The sequence below is a fragment of the Ambystoma mexicanum genome, chromosome 8, assembly GCF_040938575.1.
Source record: "Ambystoma mexicanum isolate Mex_15411 chromosome 8, UKY_AmexF1_1, whole genome shotgun sequence".
NCBI lineage: Eukaryota > Metazoa > Chordata > Amphibia > Caudata > Ambystomatidae > Ambystoma > Ambystoma mexicanum.
Window position 1 is genome coordinate 15,663,772 of NC_090929.1, and position 20,427 is coordinate 15,684,198.

A 20,427-nucleotide genomic window follows, 5' to 3' on the forward strand; every position below is an offset into this window, starting at 1 on the left:
CTTGACTCTAAGTGGATTCTCCTCACACGGATAAAAGGCAGAACATAGAGACACACTCGGAGCATGGTGGAACACGAGTAAGAGCAGAACTTCCAGGGTGAAGGTGAACCTACTGGAGTAGAGCGACAGACCAAGGGACAAGAGACATGGGTGGAGAACCCCAGGGGTTCCCTGCAGAAGGTTGTTGCTGCCAAAAGGACACGAAGAGACGTGGAGAAGGCCACATCCCAAACAAGAAGGCTGCATTGTGTTTCAAGGTCGCCAGCGACACTCCTGGTTGAACGGCAGAGTTGGGGAGGCGAGGTCATGCCTGTGGTACTAACCTTGACTCGTGAATTGAAAAACTGTAAGTACAAGAAAGAAACACGCACAGCCGGTGAGTTGGCAAGCGACATGAAAGACCAGGGAGTGTTAAGGAAAGATTAAAGTTGCAACATTATATCACAAAGTTGAAGCATCCAAACATGTGGATGAGACGCAAAGAAAGGCAGACCTGTGAATGAATTTTGAAGTGAGGATAGTTGAGAAACCAGCAATACTGAGTAACGGAGTCATCCAGCGAAAGGAAGTAGCCCACTCGAAATTCTACATGAAAGGTGAAATGTTTGTAGTGATAAAGTGAATGAACTGTAAAAGCGAAGTCATCAAAATTAACCCTGAAAAAAGGGGAGAGTAAAAAGGTGAACGTTGAACTTTGGTGCTTATAACGTGTTGCACTACCCAGACCAAGAAGCACTGGGGCAGATAAGACAAGAGTTTGAGCTAAAGGGAAAGTCGAAGTGGTCCTGCAGAAGTCTGTAGTAAAAGCCACACACACTCGAAAGTCTTCGACATCAGGATATGGTGCGAGCCCAACTGAGGGAGACCGGAAGTGTAATACGTTTGGGCAAGGGAACCCCTAAAGGATGTGAAATAAGCTTGGGGAAGGAAGCCCCTGCAAGTGCTTTTGAACTTTTGCTTTGAAAGGTCTGAACCCAACTGAAGGAGACCGGTGTGGACTTTCTGTTGAACTGTGTTTTGAAAGCTCTAAAGAAAGACTTGAACGTGGAAGATCAGGCGGGCCTCGGCCCACGTTTTGGGCTACGTTGGTGTTAAGAACCTGGGCCAGAGTGTGCCATCCTACCTACGCGCACCGTCTTACTTTGTGCTAACGTGGGGAGGACAGCTGACTCAGCCACATGTATTCTTTATATTTGAACACTGATTTTCCTTTGCATACATATTCTGCTTTACACACTTTTTGTACAAGTGATGGGGCTGGCATTAGGTTTTATTAGTATAAGCCATTTTGCTTTGATGGACTCAACTACAACTGGTTTATTATTTGAAGGTAGAGACTACTCCCATCCTAGTTATAGAGCAAAGTAGGAGTTTTTCCAAACCCAGAAACTTTAAAGTTTTTACAAACTACCTTTTGTGTCAGTGTCATACTTGTGATACCATGCCTCCATTACAGGAGGGTCTGTTCAAATGCAGTAGGTTGATCTTCTACTGGCCTCCTCCTCCTTGAAAGCGTGTTAACAGGACTCTCTTGATCTACTGACAGCTCTTGCTCAGAAAGGTCACAAATCTTCTATGGAAAAGTTGCAGTTTTCCTTGCCCTGTGTGTGCCATTTAGGCCACAATATACCAGCACATGAAAGACACTTGTCCCAAGATCGCATTAAAGCGGTCCAGCAAATGCCCAAGCCCTAGACCCCAAGGGGATTCCCCAGGATGCACAGTTACTGCAGGCACTGGATACCAGGGTCTGCCATCATAGTTAAGCCCCTCGATGCACTCACTCACGATTCGACCACCAAACCCTTGCCATGGTCTAAAGTCATCGATGAAGCAGTCCCACCGTACTGATCTGAAAGACGTCCAGTTGCATAACCCTGATAAGGTTCTCTTTGTGGATGGGATTGATGGCTGGTTATGTGCTATGTTCACTCCACAATGTTTTAGAAGCCTATTGGTTGACAAATGTAATTTGCCCAGGTGGCAGAACTGACTGCCCTCACTAGAGTGTGAATTTTAGAAAAAGACAAGTCAGCTACAATTTATGCCAACTCCTGGTATGCTCATGGGGTAGGTCAGAACTTCGTTCGCCTCTGGCAACAGCGGGGTTACTTGTACCCAGATTCTCAATGGAAAATATGTATATGCTCTGTTGTAAGCCCCATTGGTCTCTTCTGCCTCAGCAAATGTCAAGTGTTGCAGACACAACCCGCTGTCCTTTACCGCTGCAGGAAACGATAAAGCAGCTTGAAATACAGCCTTTTATGGGCCGATGGCTCCTATTGTAATGCAAAGTGGTCTTATATAGCACCCATCTACCAATAATAATGGTCTTGCTGCGCATGGCTCTCTAAGAAAAGAGGGCAGGGTGTGTTAGTCAGATAGCAGGAAGGTACACGCAGAAACCTTTGGTGATGATGGATGCATATCGGAAGCACTCGTTACCTGTGTGTCGATAAGAAATGGTTTGTGGTTGATACAGACATGGCAGGTTAGCCATATGGGGATGAAGTTGCCGGCCCTAAGTGTTCTGGAAGGAGTGTAGCGCTGTAAGGTACTTCTGACAGAGGAAGGGCCCTCTCCATGGTACGAAGAATGGCGATACACAAGGTTTTGAAATTAACCCTTTTTTGATGGGTCGCCAATGGAGAGAACATAATGCTGGGGTGATATGTTCACACCGCTTCATTCTGAGGAGTAGTCTTGCAGCTGAATTTTGAACTCTTTGACACTTCCTCATTTGGTAATCTGGGAGTCCCATTTTCACAGTCTATTTTGGACAGTATTAAAGAAATGATGGCCATGGTCCTGTGGGTGAATGTTAAGTAAGCCTAGCATGTGCATCTGGGAAATGCAGCTTCCGACAATGGCTTTGACCTGTGGAACAAGAGTGAGGGCATTGTCCGTTTCCATTCCAGGATGTCTTACTATGATTGATGGGTTTGGATAGGGTCCCATCTCATCAGGCCACGGGATTGTGGTGAGGTTAGAACCTGGAGTATTGCAGAGCATCCGTTCCGTTTTGTTAGGGTTGAGTTTTAGTCTGTTAGCCGTCATGCATGCGTCCATCTGAGCTAGGCAGTTTTCAACGTCTGGGGCGTTTGGTGATGGGCGAGTCGAAAATGTGTAGATTATTTGTGTGTCATCCACGTAGTTGTAGCAAGAGATGTGATGAATCTGATGATGTCATTACTCCTTTTCGTGAAGTAATCTCTTCCTATGTGGCCAGGAGACAGCTGCCGCTACCTGATCCTGACCCTTGGGGCAGCTATATTATATGAGGGAGGACCACCTGGGAGAAGGTGACCCTCAGGGAGATAATATGACATCAGGGAAAATCATATTCCCCAGAAGGGATGTTGCCTCCATTCTGTATGCCCCAATGGTATACTGTAACACTGTACCATACCGTAACACTCTCCCTTTGCCTTTTACTGAACCTATATCAGATATTCCCCAGCATCCCACACGGAACAGAGTATTGACAACTGGGATGAGGAAGAGACAGGGAGCAATAAAGATCACTCCCAAAAGGGTCCAATGTCAGACTCCTCAATGTTATACAAGAAATAGCCCAGTTACAACTGAGAAAGAGTAATGGAGCAATGACAATAACGTAGACCGGCAGGTCCACGCAGCGGTCTAGTCTCTGTAAATTCGGTCATCATGCTGGGAAGTTTAAAAATGCTACAACTGAGAAGCCACAGAGAGAAGGAGAGCTGCAGATGCTGAGATGCACCGCGGCAGCTGCTGATACCAAATATCTCGCTGAAGGAAGGTAAGCTGTGGAGAACAGTGTAGAGGCCAACCCAACCAATGAAGACAGAAACCGGTGTGTAGATGGCTCGATGACCGAGAACGGAAAGCAGCAGGAGCCGCACACGGGAGAAAAGGAGATGGAAAACCTACATCAAGCCAGCAAGCTAAAGAACCTTGGAGCGAGGGAACGCGAGGAGCAACCGGTAATCCCAGGGGAGGCACATGGGTTACCAGGTTGCTTAGAAGCATATGCCGCTACACTAAAATAAATCAAAGTGAAGGTAACGGGAGTGAGAGAATGCAGGAAGCCATTGGTAATCCCAGAGAAAGCAGATGGGTTACCGGATTGCATGAAACTGCTTTCCGCCCATAAGAACTGAATGTGAGATACAAAAGGAGGCATGTAACATATCTGTTAACAGTACCCTGACTGGTTATTGAACTAATATATACTAAAGAAACAAGTAAAGTGGTGGGAAAAGGCGTAAAGAACCCTTGGGTAACAGAAGAAGCAAACATTAAAAATAAAACTGGAAAGAATATTATCTCATGGGTGAAATGTGAAGTTTCATGTTTGTAATTAAAATCCTGTCGGGAGACTATACCCAGTAAAGCTAAATATTTGTAAGATAAAGTCCTGGTAGGAGAGTACACCAGGTCAGGAGAAGTGTTTTGATGAACTGTGTGAAAGTCCTTGCAGGAGGGTAAACCAGGAAAACTCAAGTGTGTGTAATAAAAGGTAAAAAAGAGAATTTCAAGGAAGATTAATGTCCTGAGATTATAATAAATGTGAAGAGGAAAGTCTCATGGAAGGCCAATGCTCTGAGATTGTAAACTGTACCAAAACGAAAAAAGAAGAGTCCATAGGAAGACACATGCCCTTTGGATTTTGAATTATATTAAAAGGTGAAGAAAAACCTTGCAAAAGAAAGCCATTTCCCCCGAGAATTGTTAACACGCCAATAGGAGGGAGTGATCCTTTTGGGTTCTAAGGAACTTGATCATTCTTTGTTTGAACTTTTCAATTTGGTAAAAGAAACCTGGGGAGGGGAGCAGTGTCTTGGCACTGTGAACTTTGTCCACTTGGAACCTTTTTTTGTTTGAAAATGTGTGCACTTGGAAAATCAGAGACAATACCCTTTCCACCTTACATTTAGTTTTAGAGTGTGGGGATCAGAATAGGATTTTGGACACAGGATGTATATTTACTTGGACATCTTGACAAGGGACAGACCCCCTTAGTTTTTGGTTGAGGTAGGGAAATACCTCCTAGATTAGGGATAGTGAAGGATTTCCAACTCTTTCTCATTTAACAAAAGTTTAGAACTCCAACCATGAGGCCTCTGTGTCCGCATCCCTTTCCTGGCTCCTGACAGATCCAGATTTATTGATGTCAAGTAAGGCTGTCATGTAGATGTTGAAAAGAAGGGGCGAGTGTGGGGATCCTTGGGGTACTCCACAAGTGAGTGAGGCGAGCCGGGAATTGTAGGGGCCCAAGATTGTGAGTAGGAGGTGATCCAGTGTAGAGCTGCTGCTTTAATATCAATATCTTCCACTCTGACTGATGGTGTCAGAAGTGTCCGGGTTTTCAGGTGTATTGCTTTTAAGTGTATCGCAGATGGATCACAGAGCATATTCTGTACTCCCAGAAGGTCTAAAACCGTGCTCTGCCTCATTCAGGAGTTGACGATATATGAATGTTTCCAGAAAGATTCCTGATGAAAGGTGTGTTTGAATGGAGCAATAGCTGGCTGTGTCATATGGGTCTGCTCTGGGCTTTTGAGCACAGGTCTGAAGCATGCAGAATTCAGATTTGAACTGAGCCGAGACTGTTCCGGTGCTGATGGAGTCATTGAGGAGGCAAAGGAAGATAGCCGCTAAGTCCGGAAAGGTCATTATTGGTTTGTAAACTTTGGGGACGAGAGGGCATGGATCCTCAGGAGATCCTAATGGGTTTCATGAGTCAATGGTAGCTAGTAGTTCCTCTGTAGGCAGAAGGCAGAAAGACAATAGAGAACAGGTAGTGGGAGGTGTTGGTGGGATTTCGGTGGCATGCGGGTGGCAGCATCCTTTATTGTCAAGGTGGTCCTGGATGTCTAGAATCTTTTGGGGTTTTTTTTTCTTCCGGTTTTCTTGGTAATGGGAGGGAGTCGCTCCCCAGCTGCCGGTTCCGAGGTGGCTCTTGCCGCACGCAGAGATAAAATGACGGTGGAGTCTCGGGTCACCCAAGAAGAAATCAAGAAGGAACCCGAGAAGCCCATCGACCGAGAGAAGACATGCCCACTGTTGCTGAGAGTATTCACTACCAACAGTGCTCGACATCACAGACCTGAAGAATTTGCCAGGGGCAATGTCCCATCGAACGAACTTCAAATGTATACTTGGATGGATGCCACACTGAAAGAGTTGACAAGTTTGGTGAAAAAGGTGTATCAGAAGCACGGAAAAAAGGCACGCACTTCAGTTTTGCTATAGTTTACCGAGATCCCAAGATGCATATGTATAGGGTGAAGTCAATTGGCAGTACAATCCCTGGAAGGAAGGGAACAGAGGATGCAAGGACGTTGCAGTCGCAGAGATTTCAAATCGGAGATTACCTGGATATTGCAATAACCCCTCCAAACAGAGCGCCTCCACCCTATGGGCGCATGAGACCATATTAAATTTGTGGTTTTCGTGGATTTTAAATTATTGCGCTATTATTTGGACCTTTCCTGTGATCATTAAAGCACAAACATTTGACCTAGATTTTTTTTGTAAATCTGACCATGGACCATGCACCTACTTTTTATTTCTTCTTTCCCTGCTCTCTACTACTGAACTGCTTGCCTTGGACGTGGGTGGCTTACAAGTTTACTGAAGCTTGATACATTTCAAAGTTTGTTTTTAAATGTCTAAATAAACCTGCTTAAATGGTAAAAAAATAATAAAAATAGAATCTTTTGGTTGAGATATGCAGCACTCTGGTCACAGAGCTCTTGTGTAGGCATAGTGGTTGCGTTAGGCTGTCCGATTTTTTAATTCTCTGATGATCTTATACTTTCACTGTGGTGATATGAATCATGTGTTTGGAGAAGTGTGCTTTCTTTGCTTTGAGTATTTCAGCCCTTTAAAGGAATAACTGTTGGTGGTAGGCAAGTTTGCTAGTGTGTAGACCATTAATCCTCCAGTTTCCAAATTTCCTTTTTTTTAAGTGATTTAGTTTAGAGGGTGACCAATTGGCTGGTTTCTTTTTTTGAGAGTTTTTAAAGTTATTTTTATTTTTTTAGGGGCATTGCAGTCCAACACAGAATGAATCCTTTTGAAATGTGGTGGAGTTTTACATCCAATGGGGTTGCTAAGGAGGTGGTGTGTAGTTCTTTCAACGGTCTGGTCATGGTCCATGGTTCTTTTGAAGGACCTGCGAGGCGGTGTCTGTGAATTTTGTGAACGGTATAGATAAGTGATCCCCACAGGGAAGGTGGATTGGGGACCAGACAGTGATTTGTTTCCATAACAATAAATGCCACCCAGAGTGTTTCCAGCTATGTGTTTGGGACCCTTTACCATCTGTGTGAGGTGTAATGCAGCCAGGTTCACTCCAAATGACTTTGTAATACTGGTCTTCTTTCTGGAGCCAGATGTTGAAATCTCGTGATCAACGGACATGATGGCAGCAGCGAGTTTTGTCAACAAAGTGGGGCTGTAGGAGGGGGGTCTGTAGAGATCTAGGATGTCCTCATCTGTGTTTCATGTCCACAGTCACGGATTGCCTTCCTTCCCAGTCCGGCTCTGCAGTTCCAGATGAAGCAACAGAGTGGCTACCAATGCAGCTTTAAGTTGGTGTCGGACTTGTTTTGGTGCACCCCAGATGGCCGCCTGGTGGCCCAACGCCTTCTTACCGTGCCTAGAAGGGCTGCACACTCCATTGGATGCACACAGTTAAAGGGGCGAGGATTGACAACATGAATCATGCACGGTATACCCCAACGTTCACCTGTGTGGCCCGGGCGATTAGTGACAATTGTGCCGTTTGCTGGTCTCATAATGTGGTGAGAGCAGTGGTGCCGGAAGGCCCCTTTCTGCACGTGCTGGTGCACTTTACACAGATCCCCCAGAGTAGGGGCACACAGTCTTCCTTTCCATGGTGGACATTCGCTGTGCGTGATTGGAAGCACACCCTTGCTGAAATGCAGACGCTATTAGTGTTGCTAAAGAAAATGTATGGGATTTCATTCCTCGGTTTGGACTACTCCGCCTCATTGACAGTGACAGAGGAACCCACTTTACCGAGAAGGTCATTAGGGACGTATGCACGACTCTGAATATTCCCCAATCGTTCCACTGCACTTACCACCACCCCACCACAGTCCAGTGGCGCAGTGGAACGCTGAAAGGGAAATCTCTGCAACATCTGCCATGAGGCAGGGTTAACGTGGCCCCAAGCATTGACCCTTGCCCTGTTCCACATGTGAAATCACCCACACCGCAACCATGGGATGTCCCAGCATTAAATCCTTACTGCACACCAGATACATAAGGGGACCTCACCACCCACCCCCATCTCATTATTTCAACTTGCACCTGGCATATGAAACAGTTCTTAATTATGGTCCAGCTCTTGTCAAGACCGTTTGTTCTCTCCACACTAAGGTCAAGGCTTCCCTGACAGAACCTGTGACTGAACCCTGCCACTCCCTGCTGCCTGGGAATCTGGTCTACATTCGAGTGCACCAGCGGAAATTGGCACTCCAACCACAGTGGCGAGGACCGCACCAAGTCCTGCTCATGACCGCGACTGCAGTTAAATGCGAGAGAATTGTGCCCTGGACACCATGCTGCCCTTTGCCAGAAAGTGCAGCCCTTTGCTGTCCACCACGAAGCTCCCAACAACCACCTTGTAGGAACCGGCGCGATCCGAAAAGACGACTTCAGCTCTGTGCGATCAACAGCCTAGTCCCATCCTCCAAGTCAACCTAGACCAGGGACAGAAGTGGACTAACTCCCGCTCTACTTGTACGCAGTCCTTCAATTGAGACCCATAGCTGCTGAGTCTGGTCAACATAGCGGGGTCTGTCTCTCTAAGAGTTGCTGTTCCATCTACTCTGCCAGGCAACAGAGCCTCCTCCAGAGTCGACACTGATTCAAGTTCCACTTCTTGACTCCAGCCTACCGACCCCTCTGGATTTGTCGTCCCAGTCCCAAGAAGATACTACTGGAGGAGGGAAATGCACCTCTCGGATGTAGTAGTTCACGGGCATAATTGGGAAAACGTGCATAGCAAGATACCCAGCCCTGCTGGATTTGGCCGCTGTTGCTACCACCTCACTGGTATTCCCTTCGTCCCCAAGAGTGGGGTGCCCTTATGGTTCTATGGTTATCCTGACACCGCTGGCTTACATACTGAGAACAGCATGTAGTTGGGTTTGTCTCCTGACAAGAGGATCAAAAGACAAAGCCTTTGTGACATTTATTAGCTCTTACTCGTGCCTTTGTGAACTGAATGGCTTCTGCCATTCACTTTTCAAACTACTTACGAACATGTGCATATGCCGCTTCTGGAAAGGGTTGTGCTCGCATGTGCATGCCGCTTCTGGAAAGGGCTGTGCTCGCATGTGCATATGCCGATTCTGGAAAGGGTTGTGCTCGCATGTGCATGCCGCTTCTGGAAAGGGTTGTGCTCGCATGTGCATGCCGCTTCTGGAAAGGGTTGTGCTCGCATGTGCATGCCGCTTCTGGAAAGGGTTGTGCTCGCATGTGCATATGCCGATTCTGGAAAGGGTTGTGCTCGCATGTGCCTGCCGCTTCTGGAAAGGGATGTGCTCGCATGTGCATGCCGCTTCTGGAAAGGGTTGTGCTCGCATGTGCATATGCCGCTTCTGGAAAGGGTTGTGCTTGCATGTGCATATGCCGCTTCTGGAAAGGGTTGTGCTCGCATGTGCATATGCCGCTTCTGGAAAGGGTTGTGCTTGCATGCCGCTTATGGAAAGGGTTGTGCTCGCATATGCCGCTTCTGGAAAGGGTTGTGCTCGCATGTGCATATGCCGCTTCTGGAAAGGGTTGTGCTTGCATGTGCATGTTGTGCTCGCATGTGCATGCCGCTTCTGGAAAGGGCTGTGCTCGCATGTGCATATGCCGCTTCGGTAAAGGGTTGTGCTTGCATGTGCATATGCCGCTTCTGGAAAGGGTTGTGCTCGCATGTGCGCATGCCGCTTCTGGAAAGGGTTGTGCTCGCATGTGCGCATGCCGCTTCTGGAAAGGGTTGTGCTCGCATGTGCATATGCCGCTTCTGGAAAGGGTTGTGCTTGCATGTGCATGCCGCTTCTGGAAAGGGTTGTGCTTGCATGTGCATGCCGCTTCTGGAAAGGGTTGTGCATGCCGCTTCTGGAAAGGGTTGTGCTCGCATGTGCATATGCCGCTTCTGGAAAGGGTTGTGCTCGCATGTGCATATGCCGCTTCTGGAAAGGGTTGTGCTCGCATGTGCATATGCCGCTTCTGGAAAGGGTTGTGCTCGCATGTGCATATGCCGCTTCTGGAAAGGGTTGTGCTCGCATGTGCATATGCCGCTTCTGGAAAGGGTTGTGCTCGCATGTGCATATGCAGCTTCTGGAAAGGGTTGTGCTCGCAAGCGCATATGCCGCTTCTGGAAAGGGTTGTGCTCGCATGTGCATATGCAGCTTCTGGAAAGGGGTGTGCTCGCATGTGCATATGCAGCTTCTGGAAAGGGTTGTGCTCGCATGTGCATATGCCTCTTCTGGAAAGGGTTGTGCTCGCATGTGCATATGCCGCTTCTGGAAAGGGTTGTGCTCGCATGTGCATGCCGCTTCTGGAAAGGGTTGTGCTCGCATGTGCATGCCGCTTCTGGAAAGGGATGACTTTGCATGTGCCTGCCGCTTCTGGAAAGGGTTGTGCTCGCATGTGCATATGCCGCTTCTGGAAAGGGTTGTGCTTGCATGTGCATGCCGCTTCTGGAAAGGGTTGTGCTCGCATGTGCCTGCAGCTTCTGGAAAGGGATGACTTTGCATGTGCCTGCCGCTTCTGGAAAGGGTTGTGCTCGCATGTGCGCATGCCGCTTCTGGAAAGGGTTGTGCTTGCATGTGCGCATGCCGCTTCTGGAAAGGGTTGTGCTTGCATGTGCATGCCGCTTCTGGAAAGGGTTGTGCTCGCATGTGCATGCCGCTTCTGGAAAGGGTTGTGCTTGCATGTGCATGCCGCTTCTGGAAAGGGTTGTGCTCGCATGTGCGCATGCCGCTTCTGGAAAGGGTTGTGCTTGCATGTGCATGCCGCTTCTGGAAAGGGTTGTGCTCGACTTTAGCCAGATTGGCGCAGCATGAGTCAGGATGTATCAGCACTCATCTTCTTCATCCGGCTCAATGTGATTGCTGCTTTATGCACCGCCTGTCACTATTGTTCTTGTCCGTCTTCTCACCCATGGACTCACAGTGAGAACACTTCCCTCCACCTGTTTTGGCAGTATGCCTGCATGCAAAATGTCTCAGATTGTTCGGTTTGTGCACACCTCCCACATGATTTGACCTCTGGTTTTCCTGTCACACATGTTCCTTATAAATGAGGAGAAATCCACCTGGACCTCCAGCTGGTCACCCGGACCCCCTGGTGGTCACTATTCCCAGAAGGGGTTTACTGGTCTTCCAAATTTTCCCTTCCCAGATCAGTTATCACGAAAAACTGTTACACTTCAATTTACCTTGCAAGCTATTGGCTTGCTTTGTTATACATGCCAGGATACACTATTCATGGGAAACAGTAAATGTCCTTATTACCTTACAACCAATACCACTGTGATCATTAAGAATGTGTCCTTTGCCTTTACCCCAGGTTTCTCTTTCTCAGAGTCCGGGTTCGCCACCTATCCTGGGACTTGATTTACCAGGGGGAACAATGCTCATCTCTGGTTGCCCCGAAATTGGGGAGGAAGCCGTTGTATGGGTTTTGTCATACCAGCGATTTGCGATTCTAAAACGTTCCCTTCCAACTTCTGCCAAAAAAGTGACTCATGGTACGAGAGCTTCATCAGTAGGCTAAGCTACCTCATTCCCAGAATGGGTGTGAAATTAAACCGAGACAAATTAAACAAACTGTTCCGGCTGATAGAGGAAGTCGCCAACAGCATCTCTTCCGCCTCCCTTTCTGTGTTGGCCCACAAGCAGGTTGCTATCCGTACCATGGTACTCCAAAACCGTATGGCTTTAGACACCCTTCTAGCCTCTAAGGAATGCGTTTGAGCTCTCGTGAAAATTGAATCCTGTACTTACCTACATAACTCCGATAGTATCATCACTGATATTGCGTCTCAAATCCGACACTGTCGCTGCCCTCCATGAGAACAGCCCCAGTTGATCCATGTGGTCTTGGTTTACCAACATCCTGTTTTTTTTTTTAGGTACATCTGCCAGCTGCTCCAGTGAGACTTATATTCGTCCCGCGTGTTTGTTTACTACTACTATGCAGAGGTGTATGTACCTGAATCTGAAAGAAATATTAAAAGCCTCTGAGTGACAAAGGTTGTACTTGATGAAAACCACGGAAGAACGGTACTGTCAGGATGTCTAATTGGATTTTATTAAGCGCCTTAAGCCAAAGCGTTGAACATAAAAATGAGAAACAGTACAATAAAACTGAATAAGCAATTCATTGTGTAATATTTGCAATCCCGAGTCAGTAAGGGGCTGAGACTGGAGTGAAGGTTGCACAGGAGGGAATTGTGGTGGGAAAGTATTCAAATGCTGCTATTCATTTAATGCCTTACTCGTACAGCTAAAGCCCCACTCGCATTTGCCATGTTGAATCATGAAGCACTGCCTCGGATCAGCCTAATCTCATGTCGTTGTGCGCATGTCCTAACCAAATGTACACCGGGTATGCTGCGAGAAGTCGCCTGCTTCATAGATTGCTTGCTTCTTACATATTTACGCTTTGGCTCACACAAGCAAGTGCCAGGACACCACCTGGCTCAACGCGACAGCTTTGTCGTGTACAATTAGCAATATATATATTTTTTATTTATTTGAATTTAATTGCATAGTATTTTTTACAAACAAACATTTAAGGTGAAAGTCCACGATCTCCCGTTTTCCTCATTTTCCGGCCACCATTTCGTTCACAGGCTCACAGGTCCCACCACGAAGTGGAATTCTGGTCTGTGATTCCTTTGCAGTCCGATGTTGCTGTATAGACTTTCCGAATAAAGTGGACTACTGCGATCACCCATGACGTGGAGATGCCACTCATCAATGCAATCCATTGTTGATGGTCGTCCAGTGTTTGTAGGGACCGAAAAAGAGGTGTTAGAAATTGGTGACGCTATGCAGCCACCAAGATTAATCATCATGTTTGATGGATTCGTTTTCAGACTCGACCTTGCAGAATCTACAGCCAGATGATATGTTCGTGCCTCTTATAGACAGGATTTCATTAGTTGAAATTAAATTAAGGCGGATTCTCATGGACGTGTCCCTGAATCGCTGATCCGGAAACTTAAGAAGATACGGCATCAGCTCATTTTGCTTCCGAGCGGGATATGGGATCTTTCCAGCCAGTTCAGAAGCACTCGCTTTGTCCAAGGTTCGGATCCAGTCGACACGGAGCAGTTTTTCTTTTACCCGCATGGGGTTTTTAATAAGGTCGTCTTCCGAGCAGCACAGGTCTGCCAAGAGTTTTTTCAGATGACACACCCAGTTGGACAAACTTACAGATGGATTGATCTTAATTCCTTTCTTTATTAGGCCCAACACCTTTGGACAGCTAGCAATATTAGCAGGACCAGGACTGCCCGAGTTCTGTGAGAATCGTAATAGTACCAGAATCCGCTGACATACTAGAAAATGGATCCGGATATATCGGCTTTTTGTTCCAATGTGTCCCCACCCAGGCATGATAATGTAATCAATGACTATGTGCCACATTATAAGAACCATGTACAACAGGCCGAACATGAATGAATCATTGTATTCTGTCCATCAAAAACAATTTGGTACAACCCTTCCATAGAAGGCCATGTTAGGTCAATATATAAAAGCCATGTGAACCAAGAATGTGGGGTGGGGGGTTTGCTGCACTGTATCTTGTTCATACTTGCATCAGTGTGTTTCGTGACGTCCTGTTATGTGAATTTATATATGCTGCTTTGCCAAATGCCATTAAAGGCACTTACCAACCTTCCCCGAGATCTGGATTATTTGGGGTTTGATGATTTTTTCCAGGACACTAGAAACACGCCAGGCTTCAAGAGAATGTAACACCGGGGCAGGGCAACCTGACAGATGAATATCAAACCGAGGGCCATTTACCTGCACCCACCATAGAAGTTGGAAAATATCCTTTGAGGAGACTCACTCGACCACTTGAGATACTCAACGACTTTGTCTGGGGCTAAGTCTTATTGAAGGACAATAGCGCAGAGTCCAGAGTAGGGGGGAGAGGAATGTAGCGTGGCAGTGCAACACGTTGACTGTACAACACAGTCACGCATCGGCTGCTGGGATCGCGAGCAGACCTGCACGCACAATTTCTCACAGTGACAGAGGAAAGCGCCACCACGTCAATAACAGGCACAGGGCGTCGGCACAGTGCCCCGTGTGGATATTCAACTGCTGTGGCGGGATGTGGGAATGTTCTAACACCCCTTTCATGTCCATGTTCACCGGAATGATCCAGGACTTGCTGATACGGGCACGGAGTGTGTCCCTCCTCCAAGAGGTGATCGAAGATCCTGCCAATAAGGTAAGACCTAACAAGCGTAGGCAGCATTGGCGATTCCGATGATGCCACACCACAGGCAGTCCCGCCGTAAGCTCCAAACAAGAACACCTCAGCAGCAATCAGCATCCTAACAGTGACCATCAAAAGTGGCCAACCATCCCACATTTTACAGGACTCTACGACTGTGGAGGTCCGTGCGAGATGGGGAAGTGCTGCCCCCGTTCATTAAGCAGTCTCTACCCACGCCTCCTGCAGATCGAGTGTGATGATGCTGCTTTGCCAGTCATGCGGTTAACGCTCTGAGAGCAGCCATAACTATTATGCTTTGTTCGTGGGGTTCTGATGGCCATGTTTACAGTTAAAAAATAATGTGTCCCCCCCTCCCAAGAGCAAACCATTAGCATACTTTCCAACCATACCGATTTAGGCTTTTTATGCAGTCCTACCGCCTACGAATATCATCCACAGATCTTACAGCTATTTATAGTCTGGCAGGCTAAGTGGCAGAATTATGGGGCTCTGACCAGCTGAGCTGCAGCAGCAATGGCATCCACTCTTTTTTTACTGTGGAGTTTGGGGGCCTAATTAATTTGATAGATGAGGCAAATGACCTGCCATGCTGTGACAGACATGAGGTCATCAGGCAAGAGTGTTAAGCCCCACAGCCGTGTCTCAGCTACCTGCCTGAACTCTGCTCTTCGTATGTTTAAAATGTGCGTCCCATCTGCTTACGCATGACAGTGTAACAACTGTCTGCCATGTCTCAGTGATTCTTCTGCAAAGTTAGTCAGGTAATTTTGGTGTGAAACTTAGTGCCTTATTTTTGATGTTACTGAAGGGGGCTGGCTAGTGCTTCCCTGCTTGCTTTTATTTGCTGGATCGTCTGGGAGATTGCAACCATTGCATATGTCAGCAACGGTACATGGTTTCAAAGATTGAGTGTGGCAAATAACGGAACTTTCCCTGACAGTTTGTTCTGTGAACTGTAATTCTTCTGAGCATGATACCAAGTCAGTAATTTGGTATTCATTCCGAATTGCATTAATAATGCATCTCAAATTGGACATGCAAAGTAGTCTGCACAATAGCAGAATCCTAAAGCCCACTGCGCCTAGTAATAGATATAAGCTTATCCACTGCCATTTATTTCATCTTGGCTCACTGCTTCATTTACACCTTTGGACATTAAAAATATACAGTTCTAGCTTTACTTTCTCTAAACCCTTGCAGGTCATTGTGCATTCCTGTTCAGATTATACATTTTGGACTATAAGTACCAGAATGCAACATGATAGGAGTCTAAAAGCTAGTAATTCATTATCATTTTAAGGTCGTACTAAGGTTAAGCAGAGTTAACAGCACTATCCATTCCAGTCTATAGGTGTTTATCCAGTCCTGTTTTTTTTTACGTTGTGGGACTTGTAATCTGCGTTGTATAATTGGAAAAGCAAAACTACAAGTCCCAGAATGCAAATAAAAAACAGGACTGGATAAGCACGTACAGAGTTGATTGGATCATGTTGGCAACTATATTAAACACATAGATGTTCCCCAGAAAAGCCATTGTGATAAACCCATGTGCTTATAAGTCACCATATGACACATTGTACATTCCATTTGTATATACAACATGCAGAACATTTGCACAACAAACAATACTCATTATCACTTGCGCATGTGTAAACCTTTCAGAGGGAGTAGACCCATACAAATGGTGTTTGCTGCAGCTGTTAATTAAACTGCTGCAGATTACTGGAAAGTTAATATAGAAATAATTGTTACTGGTATGTTTTTTTTTTAGTAATTTTGATTAGGCTTTGTAATGGATAAATACATGATATAATTATCAACAATTAGCCATTATAATACTTGCTAACCAATAGTGAAAGATACAAATTTACGTTGAGTTAACAAGGCAGAACGTAGGGTATCAAGGTTACAATAAATGTATGCACAAAAAGTTCCTTGCAAAACTAACATCAGAATTCATTGAGGCAATATATGAGAAATATAAATCTGAAAGGACTACAAAAACACAAAAGAAGAACAAAACAGACAGGACAATACAAGATACAAGAGGAGAAGAACAGACAAAACAAACTCAGGCAACAAATTAAAAGAATACTGCTGTGGAGGCATTAAGATATTCGATCAGTGGACTACACTTTTGATTATATTTACGCATGTCAATTAGAGAAGTGGCGCAACCCTTTTCTTTTCTGGGAACGTAGCATATATCATTTTTTCCCAGAATGAGAAAACAAATTCACAGTAAAAAATACAGTGTTTAAAATCAGCCGTACATTCTTTACAGGACCAGCATAAGGTTGACAATATGTGTGGGAGTAAGGTAGGCTCTACCCAAAATCAAAAAGGCAGTGCGAGTTAGATTTGTGGTATGTTTTCAGATGATTATATTGGGTAGTGTGGGAAAAGCTGGGCACAGTGATTCATAAGTGCTGTTGTTACATTGCTGCAGGCCGCCTGGACATGTTGTCTAATTGTGGCATGGCATTCTCACTGGCAAAAACACCACGATGTGTGTCCTTATGCGGGGACAGGGGCATAGTGGTGGGGCAGTCAGCATGGGCATGCATGAGCCACCCAGCATGAACATGTTTTTGTGCTAGAATATATTGCTGGGAAAGCATCGTGACGATGCTGCTTTGTGCTCTTGGTGGACCTGCATCTGTTGGATGATTTGGTCATGAGTTAGCCTCCAAAACTGAATGCAAACTGCGCTGCTCAGGGGTTCAGAAGCGTGATGTAAAATGCTCTGATTTATGAGGAGGACTCAGAGTTGCAACCATTTACTGGGGTCTGTGGAGGAGGACATGTCAGGGGGACACGTCAGGCGGTGTTACTTCCGGTGACGTCATCGGGTGAGAGGTCATGTGACGCCATTTCCTTGCACTGCCGCATTAAACGAATTACTAGTGTCTTCTAGAAGCCGACAGCTGTTTGGTCACGGGATGGTGGCAATAGCACGAGCATTGGAATGAAGCGGGGGTCAGAGCGCCGCCGGGTCACTCACAAGCTGCTACATTATCGGGCGGGGGCGTCGTGACGTCATCGCGCCCTGCGTGCGCAGGGATGCCGCAAAGTGAGCCAAAAAATGCATCAAGCAGCAACTGCAAGGCTGCCCTAACTCAGGATGTGCTCTGTGATCACGGCCCACGTATTGCTCCCACATTTCACTAAACTCGATACTAAGTACAGTCCCACCCTCCCCCATGAAATCTCATGAAAAGGAGAGGAGAGCAATCCAGAGCCGCTGCGGGGAGGAGCGGCTGCCCGTGCCGTGCAGGGCTCTGAGCACAGCCTGGTGGGCGGCCTGGGGGCGCCGAGGCCACTGAAGGGACTCCCACACAGTGGGGGGGGACACAACACGTGCTGCAGAAGACCCGGAACCTTCAGCCCGCTCGCTGTACTCACCCGAACTCCAGCAGCAGCGACACCGAGGCCGCCATCCTGCGTACACCGGAAGCGCCACCACGCGAGCAAGCGCAAAGGCCCGTCAAAACACGACCGAAACCAGCACGCCGCACACAAGGACGCCGAAGGGCAGGCCAGCACTCTGCCTCTTCTATACATAATGATAGATAGCCCCTCCCCCCACCACAGAGCCAGCGACACAGCATTCTATTTAAATTGAAAATCACGACAGCAGATTGCCAGGCGAGGAAAAAAAGGGGGCGTTTAAGGGCCACAGCTCTTGCTCACAAGTCCCATAATGCAAAGATAAAACCAGGACTGGATCAACCTCTCCAGAATAAAATGGGCCATGTATGCATATTGTAAAAAGAAAAACATTGGCAACATTGAAATACATTGTTTGGGTCCGAAACAAGTCTTTGTGATGCAGTTGTGTATTCCTGTAGTACATGTCTGGGCACACAATCAATATATCACAAGGAATTGCCGGGCAGATTTCAGTGCAAAATAGGTAACCCCTCTGTGATGGCCTTGCCCATGCCTCAGGCCGCCCGAACACTCAAACACACGCATGCACACAATAAGGTAAGCGGACACACGTCTGTGGCTGTTGGGGTCCTGGCGGCAACTGCCGCACGGACCGTCATTATTGCATGCGCACATGTGTGGCCCAGAGCAAGGCTCGCGCATGCGCGCTTCATATCAAAGACGTAACATCCCTCCTTTTCTTTAAACAGAACAATTAACATAACAACTGTAAAAGGACCCAACGTGGGTCGCTGACCTGACTCAGGCGTCTGCTCAGTCTCCTGAGTCCAGGACATAGTCCTTCATACGGGCAGGTAGTTTTCGACCATGTCACACCGGGTACCGGCTGCTACTCCTCGGGGTCGGCAGCGGTGTACCGTCCTGTGGTGGCGTGTCTGTTGGAGTGTCGGGTTCGGGGGTCTCCGCCCTCTCCTCTTGCCCTTGAGGGCTTACTCCTTTTGACCAAATTGGGTCCTGCCGGTAAACTTTCAGCACTAGACCTGTGACCTCCTGCTACAATTCAGAACTTCCCATCTTCCTGCCTCAAACACCTGATCTCCTCCAATCTCAGTCGAGCAAACTTGCACCTTCTGACTCTTTTAGCCCTTCCTGGCTGTCTCATACCACTGACTTGAGTCCACCTTTGTGCCATCTTTACTGGACTCCCCAACTTGTTTACCCATAACTACTCCCCCTGACCCTATGCAATCCATCATTTCTTCCTTCCGCCTCTCCCCCTTCCCTCCCTTGCCCTCTACTCCTCTCCCTTCTCCTCTCCTCGCTCCTCCTGATGCCTAGCCCCCTACACTATCCTCTCCCCCGCTCTCCTAGCCACTCTCCTTCCCTTTCTCACAGCCCTCACCTTCTCTATCCTCCCACTTCCAACCATGCTGCCCTCATCAATACTGCTCTCTGTAACGCCAGATCCATCTGTAATAAAACCGCGGCGACACTCGATCTATTCTTTCGTCTTAACCTTCATTTCCTCTGCCTAACTGAAACCTGGATTCCCCCTCATAATACCTCTGTCCCAGCTTCCCTAACAACTTCTTCCTCCTCTTTCCTCCATACTCCACGCCCCTCTGGCCACGGTGGAGGTGTCGCTCTCCTGTATAACCCCAAATACACCTCCTCCTCTTCCCCATCTCTTTCCTCCTTCCCTTCCTTTGAATTCCTCTACAAATCATTCTCCTCTCCCCACCCTATTTCCTTCCTGATCATCTATCGTCCCCCAGGCCCTCTCTCCTTCTTCGAAGACCTAGATCACCTCCTCTCACTTATTTCTCCCTCCCCCTCCCCTCTAACTGTGCTTGGCGACTTTAATATCCATCTTCCTTCTCCCCCCCAATCTTCTCCCCTCCTCTCTATCCTTGACTCCTACCTCCTTTCCCCCTTCCTTCCTCCCCTACTCACTCTTCTGGTTCCACTATTGACCTCATCTTCAACTCCTCCTATCCCTCCTCCCCTGTCTCCTCTCTCCCAGCCTATCTCTCTGACCACGCATTACTCTCGTTCTCCCTTTCTCCTCGCTTCTTCCACTATTAATAATCCCTCAGTTCCAATCTACTCACGTCGTGACATGCGTGATTTCGACACTACCCTCTTCTCTGACACCTGCTCTTCGTCTCTTCCATCTCACCATGACTTTGCACTACTCTCTCCTGATGATGCTCTCTCTTCCCTCTCATCTTCCATCTCCACTGCCCTTGACCATCTCTATCCCCTTTCTCTCTTCCGCCCCACCTAGAAACCTCCTCAACCCTGGCTTACCTCCCATCTTCGTTCTATGCGGCGCCTTCTCAGGCGCCTTGAAAGACTTTGGCTCAAAACTCCCTCGCTCTCTAATCAAACCTCCTACTTCTCCTACCATGCACTTTACAACTCTTGCCTTGCTACGGTCAAATCCACCTACTACTCTAACCTTCTACAGTCTCAAGCCTCACAACCTCGTCGGATTTCTCAAACTCTTACCCGCCTCCTCTCTCCTCCCTCTCCTGACCCCTC

General features: G+C 47.2%; 1 protein-coding gene and 1 pseudogene across 1 annotated transcript in view; one reads left to right on the plus strand and one right to left on the minus strand.

Moving 5' to 3' along the window:
* Nucleotides 1-18,041, minus strand: part of URM1 (ubiquitin related modifier 1) — a 202,111-nt gene extending 184,070 nt beyond the window's left edge. The window contains exon 1 of the mRNA XM_069609142.1: nucleotides 17,896-18,041. Within this exon, the coding sequence (XP_069465243.1) occupies nucleotides 17,896-17,930 (35 nt within the window). The 5' untranslated portion in view covers nucleotides 17,931-18,041. The remainder of the gene's footprint in view (nucleotides 1-17,895) is intronic.
* LOC138473519 (histone deacetylase complex subunit SAP18 pseudogene) lies at nucleotides 5,898-6,486 on the plus strand (annotated as a pseudogene).
* Nucleotides 18,042-20,427: the final 2,386 nt, after the last annotated feature.